Consider the following 19,738-nt stretch of genomic DNA (forward strand, 5'->3'; position numbering starts at 1 on the left):
ATTTCCAGGGAAGGTTTAAAGACGCTGAAGATCGCTCAGTGTCCAGTCTCACTAGAGCGCTCTCTTCAGTCCCTTGGACCAAGGCATTGGAAGTAGGGGGGTAGGTTACGGGGTGGGGAGGAGGTTGCAGAAGGCAGATGTGAAACAAGTTTGAGGCCAATCATGGAGGAGGAGGGGAGGGAAGGAAGAAGAGGGAAAGGAAGGGAAGAAGGACGAGGACATAAAGGCGATTTCATTCATTCATTCACATTCGAGACGGCTTAAAGGGAGCTTCGGCGTCTGGGGTGAGGAGCTAAGGGTCTAATAAGATAGAAAACTTCCACAATCGCAGGGTGACAACGTCATTCCTGCCGCCTCTCCCAATTCCCTGCAAACACTGGACCTGTCTGAGCTCTGCAGGAGGCGCCGCCCGGGACCTCAGGCCCCGCCCCCTCCCCGCCCGCCCCGCCCACCGGGGGGCGTCTCCGCGGGCCACGTGGTCCGCCGTCGGCGCGCGGCCGGCTCCAGGCGCCGGCGCTTCCGGGTTGGCAGCATTTGAGGCGGTGGCGGCCCAGGAGCTGAACCCCGGGAGGCGCAGGAACCCCAGCTGCAGGCCCGGGGGAGCTGGAGTCTACGAAGGGCCCGGCGCGGGCGCGCCCGCGATCCACACCTCGCCGGGCGCCCCCAGAGGTAGGTCCACCCCGGACCCACCGTCCGAGTCCACCCCTCCCTCCTCCTCCGTCCGTTCCCCGGCCCAGCCCGAGGGGCTCGGCACGGAGGCGGGGTCCCTCCCGCGCCGGCTCGCAGCTCAGCCGTCCCCGGATCTGGCATCGTCCACCCGCCTCTGCGCCGAGCGCCGCCTGCGCCAGCCTTGGGCGTCCCACGCAGCCCTTCGGAAGCGAGGCCCGGCTCCGGCGTTATTATTTAATTGTAACTACCCCCCCAAAAAAATTCACTTCGCACATGCACGTCTTCTTCGCCCTTTTCCTATTTGTTTTCACGGAACTAAATGGCTCATACTCTGTGAAATCTAGACACTGTAGTTCTCATTCTGATGTTTGTGCAACTATGGAAAGTGAGTGCCGGGAAGGACTTTCAGGGTGATTGATCCCAATCCCTTCATTTTGCAAAGGAGAAAACAGACCCCGAGGGGAAACATGTATTGGCCCTGCTAGATAATGGTTCAGCAGGAATGAGAACCCAAAGCTGAGTTGTTTTTTTTATATTTCTTTATTGATTCAGAGAGGAAGGGAGAAGGAGAGAGAGAGAGAAACATTGATCGGCTGCCTCCTGCACACCCCCCACTGGGGATGGAGCCCGCAACCCAGGCATGTGCCCTTGGCCAGAATCGAACCCGGGACCCCTCAGTCCGCAGGCTGACGCTCTGTCCACTGAGCCAAGCCGGCCAGGGCCCAAAGCTGAGTTTTTACATAGACTTACAAATGGTCAGTAGTGAGTGTCAGTTAGCAAGGTGAAGTGAATAGCAGGTTCCTTTGGTGTGGGCTTAGCCTTGCTAGTGCTGCCCCCTCTTTAAACATCGCTTTCTTGTTTCAGGCTTCATGCTTCTTGGTTTCCAAAGAAAATGGCAGAAGCAGCAGCAGAGCCCCCCGGGCAGCTTGTTGTGCACTCAGACACTCACAGTGACGCTGTCCTGGCCAGCTTGGAGGACCAGAGGAAGAAGGGCTTTCTCTGTGACATCACTTTAATCGTGGAGAACGTGCATTTCCGGGCCCACAAAGCCTTACTGGCGGCCAGTAGTGAATACTTCTCCATGATGTTTGCTGAAGAGGGGGAGATCGGCCAGTCCATTTATATGCTGGAGGGCATGGTGGCCGACACATTTGGTATCCTGCTGGAGTTTATCTACACGGGTTATCTCCAGGCCAGCGAGAAGAGTACAGAACAAATCCTGGCAACTGCTCAGTTCTTAAAAGTCTATGACCTGGTAAAGGCTTACACGGACTTTCAGAATAACCATAGCTCTCCAAAGCCAGCGACGTTGAACACAGCTGGTGCTCCAGTGGTGGTTATTTCTAATAAGAAAAATGATCCGCCGAAGCGGAAACGGGGAAGACCAAGAAAAGTCAACAGTTTGCAAGACGGGAAATCGGAACTGGCTGCGGAGGAAGAAATACAGCTGAGAGTGAACAACTCAGTTCAGAACAGACAAAACTCTGTGGTTAAAGAGGGAGACAATGGGGTACTGGATGAACAGACCGTAGCGAAAGAAATGGAAGAATCTGAGCCTGCTTGTGAGCCAGGTAGAGGGGAGGGAACACCCGCTGAAAAAGATGAGAACTGTGATCCTAAGACCCAAGATGGGCAGGACCACCAGACTCGGTACAGCAAGCGGAGGATTCAGAGATCCATCAAACTGAGAGATTACAAACTTGTTGGGGATGAAGAAGATCAGGGGTCAGCCAAGAGGGTCTGTGGAAGGAGAAAGCGCCCCATTGGCCCTGAGGCCCGTTGTAAAGACTGTGGCAAAGTCTTCAAGTACAATCACTTTTTAGCAATCCACCAGAGGAGCCACACGGGTAATTATACGTTCACAGCTTATGGAATGTGTTTTGGAGTAGTAATGATAATAATAGTTTTCATTTATTGTGCCACTTCTAGGTCATGGGCATTGTAATAACGCCTTTACACGTGTAATTGCATTTAGTTCTCACAACAGTCCTGTGAGAGAGGTTATATTATCCCCATTATACAGATGAAGAGACCAAGTCTTAGAAAGCTTAACTTGCCCAGGTTACCCATGTAGTGACAGAGCTGGGATTTGAACTCAGGTAGTCTGGTTCCAGAACCTCTTACTTATAGTTGTTGCTTCCAGGGTATAATATTCAGGTATCGAACTCTAGCCAAATGCATTTGCTTTCTGACTCTTGAACATTCCTCATCTTGGCCATAGCTATGCTTTTGGTCTGTGTGGACAGCTTTCTCACTCAGCCATTTAGCTGTAAATGTCTTCTTTCTGGTCCCTCTAGCCCAGTACTGGCCAAGAGACCCTTCTGTGATAATGGGAATATCATCATCAGATATAGTGGTGGCCACTAGCCACATGTGGATTTTGAGTACTTAACATGTGGTGTGACTAAGGAACTGAATTTTTAATTTTATCTTAAGTCATTTAAATGGTCATTGTATTGGACAGTGTAGTCCTAGCCAGAAATCCCTTCTTCATTTGAACCCTCTCTTATACATACACCTACCTAACTCATTCTGCTTTGGATTTGATTGTAGTACCACTTAAATACCCTTTAACTTAATTGTAAGCTTATGTATAGGACTGATGCTTAAGTCTTCTGTCATTCAGCAGTTTGCTGTCATTTGACCCAGTAGTTCTGACTGTGGTTCTGAACCTGGCTGCACCTTAGAATCACCGAGGGAACTTCTAAAACTACCAGTGCCTGGGCCCCAAGATTCTGATTTAATTATCTGGAGATTTGGTGTTTTTAAGATCGATGAGAACCCTGAATTCTGGTTCTTTGAACAAAGTCGACACTTGAGGAATACTTGTTGAACTGTAATACAGCATAGTTTAAAGAGTTATGTAGTTCTATGAGATTTTTTAAGGAAAATAACACATAGGATCTTCCCTTTTGCCCAGTATTCAGAAAGTTTCCAGTGAATCACATTAGAGTGCATCTCTCTGTAAACTCATAACTTTCAGTTCCAGAAAGTTTCCTGGAATTATTTCATAGATGATTTCTCTTCTCTGTTTTCTCTGCTCTCTTTTTGAAACTCCTGTTATCTGATTGTTGAACCTCCTGGACCCATCCTCTAATTTCCTTATCTTTTTTTCTCCTATTTCCACCTAGGAGATTTCCACTTGCTATAGTGTGTGTGTGTGTGTGTGTGTGTGTGTGTGTGTGTGTGTCTACTCTTATGTTTTTTGCTTCTAGGTGCTTATTTTTCTCTAAATTCTTTTTTGTATTAGAGTTCTTTCTCTTTGTTTCACAGTGTAATTCTCACCTCTGAGCATGTTAATAATAACATTTACTTATTTGTTAAGTTTTAACATTTTCTTCACCTTAGGCAGTTTCTGTTTTCTGCATGTTGCCTTTTTTCTTCTTGTTTGGCATCTGTATCAACTACTGGAGGCCTTCTTTAAATGATGATTTAAAAACATATAGTTTTGTAAGAATGGTTTTCTAAAAGCTACTGGCAACTCTGCAGGTATGGAGAAGGCCTGTAGAAAACAGCCTTGCTCGGGGTGGCGTGGCTGGCCCCCACTTCCTTGCTGATGCTCTCTTACATTGTAGGCAAAGACTTTCCATTCTCCCACCTGGAGGCTATAGGCTCCTTGCTGCCAGGATCTAGAGCAGGAGGAAGAAGAAGGCTGGCGGGGGAGGGGGGTGGGGATGTCTCGTCATCTCAAACACAAAGTTTGACCTGTTCTCCCTGTGGTCATCCCACTCCACTGGACTGGGAGACCTCTAGTCCAGAGACCCTTTGCTTTACCCTCTATGGAGAACAGTCTCCGTCTTCTTTTGAGGAGAGGACCAGTCTCCTGGCTCCGTGGGGTAGGAGGCTGAATCTGAGGGGTCTAAGCACCTTTGAAATAGACTGTCACTTATCCTCCTTACCCCCATTTTCAGAGAGAACAGGTGTCACCAATTCCTGAGTCTTATTGGAGGCTCTGTCTTCAAAACTAGGTTGTATCTCAACATTCCTCACTGCTGCCATCCGATTCATCTCTTTCAGCTTGCAAAATTGTATTGCTGATACTGTTTCTCCAGTTCACTGGCCTTTTGGATGTTTGCCTTTTAAGAGAAATCCCTTTATTGTTACTTTAATTTGCGTGTGAACAGAAAGATGTGCAGATTCTTGCTTATACCAATTTTCTGGGGCTCTTATTCTAGGGGAGCGACCTTTCAAATGTAATGAGTGTGGAAAAGGCTTTACCCAGAAGCACTCCCTGCAGGTCCACAGCCGGATTCACACAGGCGAGCGGCCATACACCTGCACTGTGTGCAGCAAGGCTCTCACCACCAAGCACTCGCTGCTGGAGCACATGAGCCTGCACTCAGGTAGCCGGGCTTGCACAGGAGGGCACCAGGTTCCCATTCCCCGGGTGGGCATTACCATGATCTAACTAGTCTTGTCCCAGGCTGGTGCCATTTCCTGCATGGTGTCATTGAACAACAATTATGCTTTTGTTAGAGTGAAGTTTACAAGTTCTGCACAGCAGTTGCCTTTGGGGGACACTTGAATTCTCCAGCTCTACCCCAGTCTCCACCACTCCCCATTGTCTTCCATGCCTTTGTAACATGTATGTTACTGGGGTAGACTCTGAAGGCATTTGGGTTTGTAGACAAGTCCTTGTATCATTTGTAGAAAATGGGGACCTGGGCCCACTATGGTATTTACCATATTAATGAGCATTCTAGTTCTTTATAGTTTTTTGCATGTTTTAGTGTTTTATTTTTTATTTGGCAGGACAGAAGTCTTTTACCTGTGATCAGTGTGGAAAATATTTCAGCCAGAAAAGACAACTAAAGAGCCATTACCGAGTCCATACAGGTACAATAAAGTGAGAGAAAATTTGGATTGGTGGGGGAGAAATGCAAATAAAAATTATTTCTGAAACACTGGGTTTATATTATAGAAGATAAATTAGTATTCAGGAAAAAGCCTTAAAAGCCATCTAAATTAGATGTTCTTGTGTTTATTCTCACTACCTTGTGGTTTGTGTTTAATTTTTATTCCATAGTTTTGTTGCCACACACAGAAACCCTACAAATTAGTACCTTTCAAAAGTGCAGCTTGGCTGTGAGGTGCCAGTAGATTAATTGTTAGTGGTACCTGGAGAGAGATGTCACTACCCCATAGCTGTCGTCCAGACTTTCTCCAACCTGGCTCTACCTACTGGCCTTTTTTTCCTGACAACCCATAAGAAATGAATGGGAGGTTGGGAATGTCATTTGAGATTAATTGGCCACAGTGTACCAGTGCTTCAAGGGGAAAAGGAGATTATACTTAGGAAGATTGGAAGGGTCCCAGCTTTCTTAGGAAGCAGTAAATTGAAATGCAGAGGAAATTTTAACTGTTACCAAATTAATTAAAAATTATTGTGGTTTTATTAAAGTACCATATTTAAAGTGGTTATCTTTCAGGAAATTGTTGTAACACAAATCTCTGAAGAAATGTAGGGAGAGCATATATGCATTAACACTGTTTTTTTTTCCAAGAGGACAAATCTATTTTATTTATTTACTTTCTAATAAGTTTAAATCCACGAGGGGTACTGCATTACACTGGTACTGTATCCATTGGCCTTAGCAGGAAGGTTGCTTTGAAATTTAGCATGAACCTTGTCACTGTTCCCATGAGCATGAGTTACCTTCCCCAGGCGACTCTGGTTTTGTCCGGTTTGCCAGCAGGTGTCACTGTTGTTTTTTGTTTTGCACACATAGGCATATCTCTTGCCCAGAGAGAATTCAGTTTCAGGTCGAGCACAAGCACCTTCAGTTTTAAGAGCTGTGTGTTCCCTCTGAGTCTGGAGACCCCACTTATAGCTGGCAAAAATGACCTTGGCCCACAGCCTTCCAGACGTATTTGTCGTTATAGAAGTCCTGTTCCCAGCAGGCCTCCAGGGCTCCAAGATGGCGGAAAGAGGCACTGACACTTTTTTTATTGTTGCGACAAGGCCACTCATTACCGGAATGCAACCACTGCCATCGCAAATTCATGGACGTGTCTCAACTAAAGAAACACCTACGAACACACACAGGTAAAACACTGTCTCATCCTTCCTTTCTAGTATACTTTATATTTTCAGGAGAGTTAGGAATAAAATACTTGGAGTACCCTCCCAGATACTTCTTTGTAAATTGGGTGGGAATTTTATAATCTACTAGTGGCCCGGTGCATGAAATTCGTGCATATTAAAAGGGGATTAATTAGAGGAAATATTTGAATATTGCTATTTGTGCTTTCTCTATAATGGAAGTGTCAGAGATGAAAGAAATTAGTAAAACATATATGAAAATCTTCCTCCTGTCAGAGTCTGGGGTATGCCGTGGGACCCAGAGTCAAGTCCCTGCCCACCCGCGGCGCCTCAAAATCGAGTGAGACCCAGACCCAGCCAGCCCCACCCCCACTGGGCAAGATCCAGACCTGGCCGGCCCCACCCTTGTCAAGGCCCACTGGTAGGGGGTGCAGCCTCAGGTCCCCCGGTCCAGTGCCGGGGCGGGGGACACGGCCTGAGGTCCCCCATCAAGCCCCGCCGGGTGGGGGTTGCGGCCTGAGGTCCCCCGTCAAGCCCTACCGGGCAGGGGGTGCAGCCTGAGGTCCCCCGGCCTGGCGCCAGGGCAGTGGGGGGGACGCAGCCTCAGGTCCCCTGCCCCGGCCCAGCACCCCACAGCCTCAGGTCCCTGCTGATTGCTCGTTAAGGCTTGTTATAGGAACTCAGCCTCTGCTGTGGGTGCAGCCGTTTTGTGTTACGGAAACCCCCGCCTCCACTGTGAGTGCAGCTATCTTGTGTTATGGAAACCCCACCTCCACTGTGGGTGCCGCCATCTTTGTGATGGCGTGATGGTTAATTTGCATATTCCCTCTTTATTAGATAGGATAAGCCCAAGCAGAATGCTGTCAGCATTTGTGGGGAAGTAACATTTCTGTAGATTAGCAAAACAGATTACTTACTGAGCACTTTTTCTAGGGAAATTTATCTAATGCCACAAAAGAGTACAAATCAGAGTCTGGTTCCATGTTTCACTCTTAACCTTACTAGACCGCTGTACCGATTTTCGGTAATTTCCACACAAAGGTGGAATATTGGCGCTAGATGAAAGGTAGATGATAGGGGAGGCTAGGGGACTGTCTAGGGCGGGGGGATAAAATGGACACATATGTAATACCCTTTGTAATACTTTAAGCAATAAAAAAAAAAAAAAAAAAAAAAAGAAAGGTAGACCTATTTTCTACAATGTCTCCAAGTTCCATCTTATTCTAACCACTTGTTTGCATGTAACTAACATTTTTCTATATCATGTTGGTTTTTTCTCTTTAATGCTCAGGAGCCCAGGTATCGGGGACAGTTAGGTTCAGGGCCTCAGGTCTGGTAGGATTAATTTATCATTCAAGATTATCAAGATACTTTTTTAAGAAAAGGAAGTAAAATGAAATATACCAAGGTGACATAGGCACTGAGGATTTTGTTTTTGTACTTTCTCGCCTAGAATCAGTATTTATAACTTTCTTTTTATTAAATTGATTGGGGTGACATTGATCAACATGAATATATAGGTTTCAGGTGTGGATTTCTATGTTATAAGATCTGTATATTGCATTGTGTGCCCACCATCCAAAGTCAGATTTCCTGTCACCTTATATTGGGACCCCTTTCTCAAGTTTTCACAGCACCATTTATTGAAGAGACTGTCTTTACTCCATTGTGTTTCTGGCTCCTTTGTCGAAATTTATCTGTCCATATGCATGTGATTTTATAGCTGGGCTCTCTGTTCTGTTCCATTGATCTGTGTCTGTTTCTCTGCCAATACCATGCTGTTTTGATTATTGTAATTCTGTAGTATAATTTGAAGTCAGGTAGCGTGTTACCTCCAGCTTTGTTCTTTTATCTCAGGATTTCTTTGGCTTTTTGGGGTCTTTTGCGGTTCCATACAAATCTGATGATTTCTCATTCTACTTCTTAAAAACATGACATTGGGATTTTGATGGGGATTGCATTAAATCTGTATATTGCTTTGGGCAATATGGCCATTTATGTTGATTCTTCCCTTCCATGAACACAGAATACTTTTCTATTTTGTTGTGTCTTTCTCAATTGCTTTTAAATAATGCTTTGTAATTTTCAATATATAGGTCTTTCACATTCTTTGTTATGTTTATTCCTAGGGACTTCATTCTTTTGGTTGCAATTACAAAAGGAATTGGGTTTGTTGGGGTTTTTTGTGTGTTTTTCTTTTCATTTCTGAAGTTTTGTTGTTAGTATACAGGAAGGCAGTGGATTTTTGCATGTTCATTTTGTATCCTGCAAGTTGACTGTATTTGTTTATTGTTTCTAATAGTTTTTTGGTGGAGTTTTTAGGGTTTTCTATATACAGAATCATGTTGTCCACAAAAAGTGACAGTTTGACTTCTTCCTTCGCTATTTGGATGCTTTTTATTTCTTTCTCTTCCCTTATTGCTCTGGCTAGGACTTCCAGCACTATGGTGAATAAGAGTGGTGAGAGTGGACATCCTTGTCTTGTTCCTGATCTTAGAGGAAAAGCTTTTAGTTTTTCACCATTGAGTATGATAGTAGCTGAGGTTTTATCATATATGTCCTTTATTATGTTGAGGTGTTATCATATATGGCTTTTATTATGGCCTTTCCTTCTACTCCTATTTTATTGAATGTTTTAATCATAAATGATGTATTTTATCAGATGCTTTTTCTGCATCTATTGATAAGGTCATATGATATTTATTCTTTCTTTTGTTAATGTGTATTATGTTGATTGTTTTGCGTATGTTGAACCATCCTTGAGACCCTGGAATGAACCCCACTTGATTGTAATGTATTATTTTTTGGATGTACTATTGTATTTGATTTGCCAGTATTTTGTTTAGAATTTCTGCATCTGTATTCATTAGAGATATTGATCTGTAGTTTTCTTTTTTTGCATTATCTTTGCCAGATTTTGGTATCAGGGTTATATTGGCCTCATAGAATGTGTTGGGAAGTATTGCCTCTTCAATTTTTTGGAAGAGTTTGACAATGACAGGTTCTAAATCTTCTTTGACCATTTGGTAGAATTCACTGATGAAGCCATCTGGTCCTGGACTTTTGTTTTTGGGGGAAGATTCTGATGGTTGTTTCAATTACTTACTGCTGATTGGTCTATTCAGATTTTCCAGTTCTTCATGATTCAGTCTAGGTAGGTTATATATTTCTTTTCTTGTTTATTTTTTATTGCACATTACTCCTTTATTATACTGATCTGGAAAAAACATTTAGTAGTTATGTTTCAAAATGCTTACTGGGCCCAAGTGGCAGGGCCACACAACTGCAACATGATTTAGAACTTAGACACAGTGAAAGACATCCCTGGACATGATCAAGAGACATTTCACTGCCATGAAACAATAAAGCAGAGGAGGGATTCTAAAATACACAGCAGGGTAACTCCTACACCTTACAAGTCAAGGAGCTCATCCCACCTTGGTGTGAAGAATGGCTTATATTGTGATGACCGCATGTGGGAATAGTTCAACCGCTACTAGAAACCCCAGTAGGGTATTTGTTTTGTATTATTTTATATAGATACACTTTTTTTTTTTTAAAGTAAATGCAACATGTAAATATTCAGTATTGATCCCAGTCTTCTAGAGCCAGCTTTCCTGGGGTTAGGGAGGAAATGTTTGAATCACCAGGCACTCATCTTCCACTGGAATGACTGGAGCCCCCACTCAGTCACCTGACTGCAGAATAACACAGGACTGCTGGGGGAACACGAATAGGCTCTCTTGCCTCTCCTCATTGGTCACGCTTTAGCATGGCTCCTCCCTACCCGCCTACTCAGGCAGGTCCCTAGTAATAAACAAAGCACTATCCAAAACGCGGAGTTACTACCTCTGGGCGCCCTTAGATAAGAGTCTTCCCTCGGCTTAGACTGAGGACCCGTGCCCAGAGGTGCTGTTCTGACCAGATTGCATGAAGGGAGTGAGTGCAAGAGACAAAGTGGCTAAAACAAAATTGGGAGCCACAGTGCCCCTCTGCAGCTACAACCTTAGATGCCAGCAGATGTAGTCAGTGTGGCATGTGCACAGGAGAGATGCAGAGAAGTGGGATGGGCAGGGAGGGTGTCCTTGGGAAAGCCGTCTGCCTGCTCGCCTTCACTTCCTGGCCTTGTCCTGCCTCCACGGCTTTACACACGGTGTCTTCATCTCCCAGGAACTGCGTGGGCTCGATGGGCTTCACGTTCTTATCCGATTCATAGACGATGGGAAAACCCTTTGGCAGGTTCAGCTCCGTGGTAGTCTCTTCAGAAAGACCTCCAGATGTTTGACAATGCCCTGAAGGCTGTCGCCATGGGCTGCAATCCGTACCCATTTCCCCTCCTCAATCTGGGGCACTATTTCTTCATTCCGGAGGGCAGAGCTCTGGCACTAGTGTCTTCAGACTCTCCAGGAGGGTAGCTGATCTCAGTGAGGTCTGCATACCCGCCATCCTTACTGAAGTTGCGGTAGAAGGGTTGCCGGGCTCCATCGGCAGTGGTGAGAGATCATAGGAGCGCCTCCAGATGTTTACCTGGGCCTCCCCATACTTGGCAGCAGTTTCTGCTTCATTAAGGGCAGTCAGACCCCCATAGTGCCGCTCATTGAGACGCCAGGGCCTCACTACAGGCTTGTCCGGAGGGTCCGAGTTGCTGTCTTCTGCACTGAGGTAAAGCAGACGTCAAACTCATAGCCGGCATCTTGCAGCACCTGCCCCCCACTTTCCCTCCTCGTGCCCTGCTGTGCTCAGGGTGGTGGTGTGCCAGCACCGCGAATCCAGGTTGCATGCGCTCTCGCCATGCCAGATCAGCACCAGCCTGTAGGCGGCCGTGGTGTGGTTCCGAGTACAGTGCAGACTGGCAAGGCTACCTATTTCTAGAAATTTATTCATTTCTTCTAGTTATTGAATTTGGTGGCCTATAGTCTTTCATACTATTCTAGTATGATTCCTTATATATATCTGTGATGTCTGTGGTGACTTCTCTCTCATTTCTGATTTTGTTTATATGGATCTTTTCCCTTTTTTCTCAGTCTAGCCAGGGGTTTGTCGATTTTATTAATCTTTTCAAAGAGCCAGCTCTTTGTTTTATTAATTTTTTGTATAGTCTTTTTGTTCTCTATTTCATTTCATTGTGCTCTGATTTTTATTTTCCTTTCTTCTGCTCACTTTGGGGTGCTTTTATTCTTTCTTAGTACTTTAAGATGTGATGTTGGGTTGTTTACTTGGAATTTCTCTTGTTTCTTGAGATAGGCCTGTAATGATATAAATTTCCCTCTTATTACTACTTTTGCTGCATCCCAGAAGTTTTGATATGTTGTATTGTCATTCTCATTTGTCTCTATATATCTTTTGATCTCCTCTTTTATTTATTCTTTCACCCAGTCATTTTTTAGTAGTATGTTGTTTAATCTCCACGTATTTTTGGGTTCCTTTACTTCCTTTTTGCAGTTGATTTCTAATTTCAAGGCATTGTGGTCAGAGAATATGCTTGGTATAATTTCAATCTTCTTGAATTTGTTGATGCTAGTTTTGTGACCCAACATATGGTCTATCCTTGAGAATGTTCCATGTGTACTGGAAATGAATGTATAATCTAATGTTCTGGGATGCAAGGTTCTGTAATGTCAATTTTGTCCATTTGATCTAGTGTTTCATAGGTATCATTTATTGATTTCAGAGAGGGAGAGAGAGAGATAGGAGCATCAATGACAAGAGAGAATCATTGATTGGCTGCCTACTGCACACCCCCCACTGGGAATTGAGCCTGCAACCCCTGGCATGTGCCCTTGACCGGAATTGAACCCAGAACCCTTCAGTCTGCAGGCCGATGCTCTATCCACTGAGTCAAACCAGTTAGGGCCCCAAATTTATTTTATTGATTTTCTAGAGCTGTCAATGGAGTATTGAGATCCCCAACTATGATTGTGTTTTGATCTGTTTTTCCCATTCTGTTAGTAGTAGTTTTATATATTTTGGTGCTCCCTAGTTGGGTGCAGATATATTAAGAAGTGTTATGTGTGTTTTTTTTCTTTTTTAATATATTTTTATTGATTTCAGAGAAAAGGTAGAGGGAGAGAGAGATGGAAACATCAGTGATGAGAATCATTGATCGGCTGCCTCCTGCATGTCCCACACTGGGGATTGAGCCTGCAACCCAGGTATGTGCCCTGACCAGGAATTGAATCCTGGTTCATAAGTCACGCTCAACCACTGAGGCACGTCGGCTGGGCAAGAAGTGTTATGTTGGCCCTAGCTGGTTTGGCTCAGTGGATAGAGCATCAGCCTGTGGACTGAAGGGTCCCAGGTTCGAATCCGGCCAAGGGCGCATGCCTGGGTTGTGGGCTCAATCCCCAGTAGGGGACCTGCTGGAGGCAGCCAATCAATGATTCTCATCATTGATGTTTCTCTCTCTCTCCCCTTCTCCCTTTCTCTCTGAAATCAATAAAGAAATATATTTAAAAATTTTTAAAAAAAGAAGTGTTATGTTTGATATAGTGTTCCCTTTATCATTGTAAAGTGTCCATCTTTGTCTCTTGTTATCTTGAAATCTACTTTGTCAGATATGACTACACCTCCTTTTTTATGGATGTTATTTTCTTGGAGAATCATTTTCCACCCTTTTATTTGAATCTCCCTTTGTCTTTATAGCTTAGATGTGTCTCTGGTATGCAGCATATGGTTGTGTTCTGTTTTTTGGTCCACTGTGCTACTCTGTCTCTTTATTTGTGAATTCAGACCACTTACATTTAGGTTTATTATTGATGTATGAGGACTTCCTATAGCCATTTTATCTTTTTTTTTCTGGTAGCTCTGTGCCTCTATCCATTCTTTTCCTTTATGTTTCTGTCTGTTGTTTTTGTTTGGTGGTATTCCATACTTCTGTTTCCTCTGTTTCCTCTTTTGTTAAGCTATATGACCTGGTTTGGGGATTTTTGTGTATGGTTACCATTAGGTTTATAAAAAATGAAGTTGCATATATACTGTAGTTTTTTTCCTTTTGAGTGTTTCTGATCTTCATCTTCCTTTGCCAGTTCACACCTTTCCCCCCTCCCCTTTTATGTTTCTGTTGTCACAAATGATCCCTGTTTATGCTGTAAGTTTTTTGGTGGTATTGCTCGTCGTGCTGTGACCATAATGTTCTTTGTTTCAGGTAGAATAACTCCCTTAAGTATTTCCTGCAATGGAGGTTTTCTGGTGATAAAATTCCTCAACTTCTATGTCTAGGGACAACTTTATTTCTCCTTCATATTTAAAGGATAATTTTACAAATTGCAATACCATCTGAAGATTAAAAAAAACAATACTCAGAGCACATGAACACATGGACAGGTGCGAACAGAGGCCTCGTAGACTTTGTTTTAAATGTTTAGCCAGGAGACTTGTGATGAGTTAAGTTTAATCCACTCAGATAAACTAAAGATTTTTCTTACTAGAATTTGTGGAGAATACAGTCTTATAGAGGCTATAGGCTAGATTTGGGACCAGGGTGTTTCTGTAGTCATTTGTATTAAACAAACAAAAAAACCACTTCTTTTTCCTTGTTTTTTTCTTCAGTCTTAGGAATTGAGATGATAAAAATGGGTGGGCTTTGAACTGCTTCTACAGCTGCCTTTCTGGTTTTGCAAAGATTTGTAAGATAAGGATAATTGCTTTCAATTCCCAAAGAGCTGGGTTGTAACTTAAATGACATCATAGGTTAGCTACCCATCCAACTACATCATCCCTGAGTTGCTTTTTCCCTCTGGTTATGTAGTTTTATTTTTAATTGTAGTTAATAAATCCTTTCAAATGTCATGTTTCAGCTTGGATAAACAGTAATTATTTCTGACAGTGTTAAAGTATTCCATGGACTCGAGAGGGTGCAAAGGTTATTACCTTCCCAAGTCATTCCCTGTGATAGCCTGCACGTCACAGGGAGGCAGAAAACCAAGCCCAGCTCTTAGGACAGAGGTGATAGTTATCCCTGGGAGAAAGGATCAGTAGCCATTTGGCCTGGATTTGGGAAAGAAGGAAGGGACGATGTGAAATGATCTCTCACTGCGCTCAGGTAATCTATTTACAAAAACTTTCTTTTTCATTGAATTTATTTGGGTGACATTAGGTTAATAAACTTATATAGGTTTTAGGTGTACAATTCTTTAACACATCATCTGTATATTGTATTGTGTGTTTGCCACCCTTCAAAAACTTTTGGGGATCCTCCTTGGGTTTAGGAAATTCTGTAATTATGGTCCTCAGATTGGCCTTAGACCAAGGAATGAAAGATATCCAAGGATAGTCACCTGTAAGGGGTACCATCAGACTTACAGACCTTTATTTTAGATTCCTCTTATATCTTTAATTTTTATTAGCCTATTAAAACAAAAATCTTCTACAGCAAATGTGTTAATGCAGCTTTTTAAAAATTTTTGAAGCCTTCTGGTGGCTCTTGCATACAATGAAAAATACTGTATCTTATTCTATGTATTTGATTTGGAAGCCCTTCCTTTTAAGTGCACTTTTAAAAATGATCTAATCTAATTGAAGCATTCCTCATAATGGCTATTGTAATTTTAGGTTTAATTTCTTTCAGGGTTAGCAGCAGTTTGATTGGCTGTAAATGTTCTGAACTCCTTCAGTCCCACCTTTGACACTTCCTGACAAGTTTCACATTCCAGATGTTGGGTTGATAGATGGTACCATATCTCATTAAACCTGTCTCAGTCGTTCCTAGAGGATATCACAGTCTGTCACTGTAGGTGCAGTATACAAACTAATGCTGAATGAACACTGCCGAAGCTTTATTGATTCTTTGAATCTTAGTCACCATCCTGTGAAATTCATTCACTCGGTGAGGATTTCTGGAATAGTGTGCCAGGCCTGATGCTAAGAGTGAATCAGCCTATAAATTATCCTACATAAGAATGGGGTGGGGGCGGGGCTAGATAATAAATATCATGACAGCATTGTGGGAAAACTGACTCGGGGAAGTGGACTAGGAGTGTTGGGCTGAGACAGTGCCTTCAGTGGTGAGGCGGCCTCCTGGTAAAGTGACATTTGAGCAGAGATTTGGGATGAGTGGCTCGTGCTGGGAGACCCCTAGGGGAGACCTGCCAGGGCCAGGGGATGTGAATTCAGGGACTCTCCAGGACCCCTGAGAAGATGAGTCAGTGAGCAAGGGGAGAGGGCTGGATGAAGTTGGGGAGGCTTCAGATGAGAAGTGGAGGTGGTCGGACAGATCTGATTCCTTGTAGGCCCAGGGCTTTGGCTTCTGTCTGGATGGGCACCATCAGAGAGTTTGCACAGGATTGTGAAATGATCTGACTGTTAAGACTGGGCAGCAGGGACAGAAGGAGGGGAGGGGGGAGAGACCCATGATGAGGCTGCTGCACAGAGATGCCAGTGGCCTGGACCAGAGGTGGCAGTAGATATGGTGAGGAGTGGTCAGATTCTAGATATATTTAGAAAGCAGGTGTAAATGTAAACAATACGAAAGTCACCCTAGTGACGGGTGTCCTTATGAAGGTCAAGAGGGCTGCTTAACCAAGCAGTAAGGCATGAGAGTCTTAAGTTATCCAAGGGTGTTTCCCACAGATAGTCGCTTACCTCCTTGTTTCAGTTTTTAAGCTTAAGGGAAAGAACCATACCTCCACTTTCTCTGCATCCTCCTGGCACCTAGCACATAGTAGGTGCTTATTGAGGATTCAAGTGGTTTTGCCTTTGTTCTTTTTTACATTGTGAAACTATGGGGTGATGTTTGCCTTTGTTTTACATTGAATGTATATTTCTAAATGCTTTTCCTTTTGTAGGTGAGAGGCCATTTACGTGTGAAATCTGTGGCAAATCTTTCACAGCAAAGAGTTCTCTTCAGACCCACATCAGAATCCATCGGTAAAGTTATGCAGATATGTCTCTTGTGTAGAGTCCTCATTCAACCCTGGCATTCAGTAGGATGACATTCATTACATATATAATTCTTTTCCCCAAATTATTACTCTGGTAGAATTTTCTGTGTAGTTTATAATTTTTAAAAATCTTTTCAATAAAGAATTCCTCACTTAGGCAAAATCAGGAAAACCGATGTTGGCCAGCAAAAGTTTGCACTATTAATTTCATTTCTTGAATTTTGGTTTGGTCTGGGAGCAGGTCCAAAGCTTAAATCTTCAGTCAAAATAAATATTAAATTTAATGTTTTCTGAGTGAGTGTTTTTGTTCACAAGACTTACTTCTAAATTTGATTTCGTATGTCTTCTAACAGCTTCACAACTAGGGGCTACTCATTTTAATGTTGAAATTAGTTGTATATACTTACTTGGCCATCAGAGTAAAATGGCTGTGAGAACTAAAACAAAGCAAAAAGGAACTAAATATGTAATATATAAATATTTACTTATCTAAAATAAATACTATGGAATCATAAACTTTTATCACATCTAGTCCAACCCCATCCACCCCCCTTCCTCAGACACCACCCCCACCTTTTTTAATAAGATTAGAAACTGAAGCCCATGGAAGTTGTGAGTTGCTCCACGTCCTTAAGTGAGTAGGAGAACCCATGACTTACGACTCCCAGTCTGGTTTCCTCTATTCTTGACTGCTTCTTCCTCAATAATCAGGAAGTAATACATAGATCTTTCTGTTTTTAATATAAAACATGTGTTTCCTTATAGGGGAGAGAAGCCATACTCCTGTGGCATATGTGGCAAATCCTTCTCTGACTCCAGCGCCAAGAGGAGACACTGCATTCTGCACACGGGCAAAAAGCCTTTCTCCTGCCCTGAGTGTCACTTACAGTTTGCTCGTTTAGACAACCTGAAGGCTCACTTGAAAATCCATAGCAAAGAGAAACATGTAGCGGATGCCAGCAGCATTTCCAGCAATAATAATACTGAAGAGGTCAGGAATATTCTTCAGCTGCAGCCGTATCAACTCTCTACCTCTGGAGAGCAGGAAATACAGCTTCTTGTAACCGATTCTGTACATAACATCAATTTCATGCCTGGTCCTAGCCAAGGAATCAGCATCGTCACTGCAGACAGTTCCCAGAGCATGACTGCAGACCAGGCTGCTAACCTCACGCTGCTCACACAGCAGCCAGAACAATTACAGAATTTAATTCTTTCAGCTCAACAGGAGCAAACGGAACACATCCAGAACCTCAGTGTGATTGAAAGCCAGATGGAACCCTCGCAGAGCGAGCCAGTGCACGTAATCACACTTTCCAAGGAAACCTTGGAGCATCTGCACGCCCATCAGGAGCAAACAGGGGAGCTCCATTTAGCAAGTGCTGCACATCCGGCTCCGCACCTGCAGCTGACGCAGGAGTCTGCTCTGCCACCACCCAGCCCCCAGGTGCCACAGCCCACACCGCTGAGCCAGGAGCAGAGCTGACCTGGAAACACGTCTGACTGCTCTGCTGCTCTCTTCTCCATATGCCAGCTATACCTGGATTGTGGGCTTGACGTCAGGCTTCCTGAAATGCTTGCTTACAGGCCCTTGCAGAGATGTCGCCAGCTGATAGCTATAATGCTTTCCACCCAGGCAGCAAGATGTGTGTATCATGTCCCATCTATAGTACTGATAGAGATTTAGCATTTTACTATTGACAGTGGTTTTCATTTCATCTACTACATCTCATTAAGACTTGGGTAATTTTTCTTTGGGATATCAATTTAGACTTTTCCATAAGTACTAAAAGCTCACAGCCATAGGTTCTTGTCTTGCTGACCTTTCCAGTTACATTTTTTATTTTTTTAGGGCAAGGAAGTCATATGTTGAATTAGGTAGAATGGCTGGTTCCACTTCCTTATTTCTCATAGGCAGCACTATTGCCTCTACAAGACAAGTCGAACTCCCAGACCTGCAAAGATACTTGATCTTCATAATGAAGTTAGAGCTTTCTTAATTGTCCTGGAATAATTTTATTCGACATAATTTGTGTTAAATATACTGAATTGTAATTGACCTCTGAAGATGTTGACCTGTGTATTATGTCTGATAAATTTCTGGATAGGAACCTATAAGCTATTTTTATTGCAAAGTAGGTTAAATTCCATAAAATGGGCACATTATTTTTAAAAATAAATATTTCTTAAAATCGTTGAGCCTCAGAGAATTAGTAGCCAACATATATCTGTAATTATTATATGACTTTAGATAATTGTCAAAAGATTAAATTATGCTTGGGTTAGATTTTCCCAACCCAGCATATTTTATTTTATTGACTACTTGGACTGCTTTCTCTCAAGTAAGTTAGTAGAGAATTTTTGAGAAACGAAGTGGGCACTGGTATATGTAAGTTAATGCTGGTGGAGAGTAGGGGTGATTTACCCTAAAATTAACAGGATCATCACATCACCTGTTTTCTTATTTTAGCCACCTTTGATTTCCACCTGAATCAAATTAAGTTTGGAGGTTAAAGTAATACAGAATTGCTCAGGTTTGAGAGGAGGTGAAAGCATTTTTCGAACATATTTGCCAAAATATGTTTTATTATATACTAGGGGCCCGGTGCACGAAATTCGTGCACTGGGTGTGTGTGGGGAGGGGAGTGTCCCTCAGTCCAGCCTGCCCCCTCTCACATACTGGGAGCCCTCAGGCATTGACCCCCATCACCCTACAATCGCAGGATCTGCCCCTTGCCCAGGCCTGATGCCTCGGCCAGAGGCGTAGACTCCCATCACCCTCCGATCGCCTGATCGGCCCCTTGCCCAGGCCTGACGCCTCCGCCAGAGGCATAGACCCCCATCACCCTCCGATCGCCTGATTGGCCCCTTGCCCAGGCCTGACGCCTCCGCCAGAGGTGTCAGGCTTGGACAGGGGACCCCCATCTCCCCCTGATCACTGGCTCTGGCCCCTGCCCAGGCCTGGGGCCTCTGGCCCAGGAATCATGCCTGGGCAGGGGACCCCCATCTCCCTCTGATCACTTGCTCCACCCCCCGCCCAAGCCTGACGCCTCTGACCCAGGCTTCAGGCCTGGGCAAGGGGACCATCATATCCCCCCAATCCCCGGCTCCGCCCCCCACCCAGGCCTGATGCCTCGGCCAGAGGAGT

General features: G+C 43.8%; 1 protein-coding gene, 1 long non-coding RNA gene and 1 pseudogene across 30 annotated transcripts; 2 read left to right on the forward strand and 1 right to left on the reverse strand.

The window, feature by feature from the left end:
• Nucleotides 1-499: 499 nt before the first annotated feature.
• Nucleotides 500-19,199, forward strand: ZBTB24 (zinc finger and BTB domain containing 24). Of its 29 annotated transcripts, none has more exons than XR_009453430.1 (7): nucleotides 503-669; nucleotides 1,534-2,516; nucleotides 4,845-5,012; nucleotides 5,422-5,505; nucleotides 6,535-6,715; nucleotides 16,495-16,576; nucleotides 17,356-17,414. XR_009453430.1 is itself a non-coding variant. In XM_059700733.1 (7 exons), the coding sequence occupies exons 2-7, from the start codon at nucleotides 1,562-1,564 to the stop codon at nucleotides 18,074-18,076; spliced, it is 2,094 nt and encodes a 697-aa protein (XP_059556716.1). In that variant the 5' UTR covers nucleotides 504-669; nucleotides 1,534-1,561; the 3' UTR covers nucleotides 18,077-19,199. The 29 variants fall into 29 exon arrangements, 16 of the variants coding, with proteins under 16 accessions (XP_059556722.1, XP_059556724.1, XP_059556725.1 ...); XR_009453431.1 differs by having other exon boundaries at nucleotides 504-669; nucleotides 5,422-5,515; nucleotides 6,632-6,715; XM_059700733.1 differs by having other exon boundaries at nucleotides 504-669; nucleotides 6,632-6,715; nucleotides 17,356-19,199.
• Nucleotides 7,726-10,261, forward strand: LOC132237007 (uncharacterized). The gene is made up of 2 exons (XR_009453443.1): nucleotides 7,726-7,778; nucleotides 7,895-10,261. It is a non-coding gene; the product is annotated as an uncharacterized LOC132237007 (long non-coding RNA).
• On the reverse strand, nucleotides 10,739-11,751 carry LOC132236604 (probable phosphoglycerate mutase 4; annotated as a pseudogene).
• Nucleotides 19,200-19,738: the final 539 nt, after the last annotated feature.

The sequence above is a fragment of the Myotis daubentonii genome, chromosome 6 (genome assembly GCF_963259705.1).
Source record: "Myotis daubentonii chromosome 6, mMyoDau2.1, whole genome shotgun sequence".
Lineage (NCBI taxonomy): Eukaryota > Metazoa > Chordata > Mammalia > Chiroptera > Vespertilionidae > Myotis > Myotis daubentonii.

Excerpts from the sequence above, each read along its gene's own strand:
- ZBTB24 (XM_059700731.1), top strand. The coding sequence starts at position 1,562 with ATGGCAGAAGCAGCAGCAGAGCCCCCCGGGCAGCTTGTTGTGCACTCA. Across the intron at positions 5,013-5,421 it reads GCACATGAGCCTGCACTCAG|GACAGAAGTCTTTTACCTGT; the intron begins GTAGCCGGGCTT and ends TTTATTTGGCAG. Across the intron at positions 5,506-6,534 it reads CCATTACCGAGTCCATACAG|ACGTATTTGTCGTTATAGAA; the intron begins GTACAATAAAGT and ends ACAGCCTTCCAG.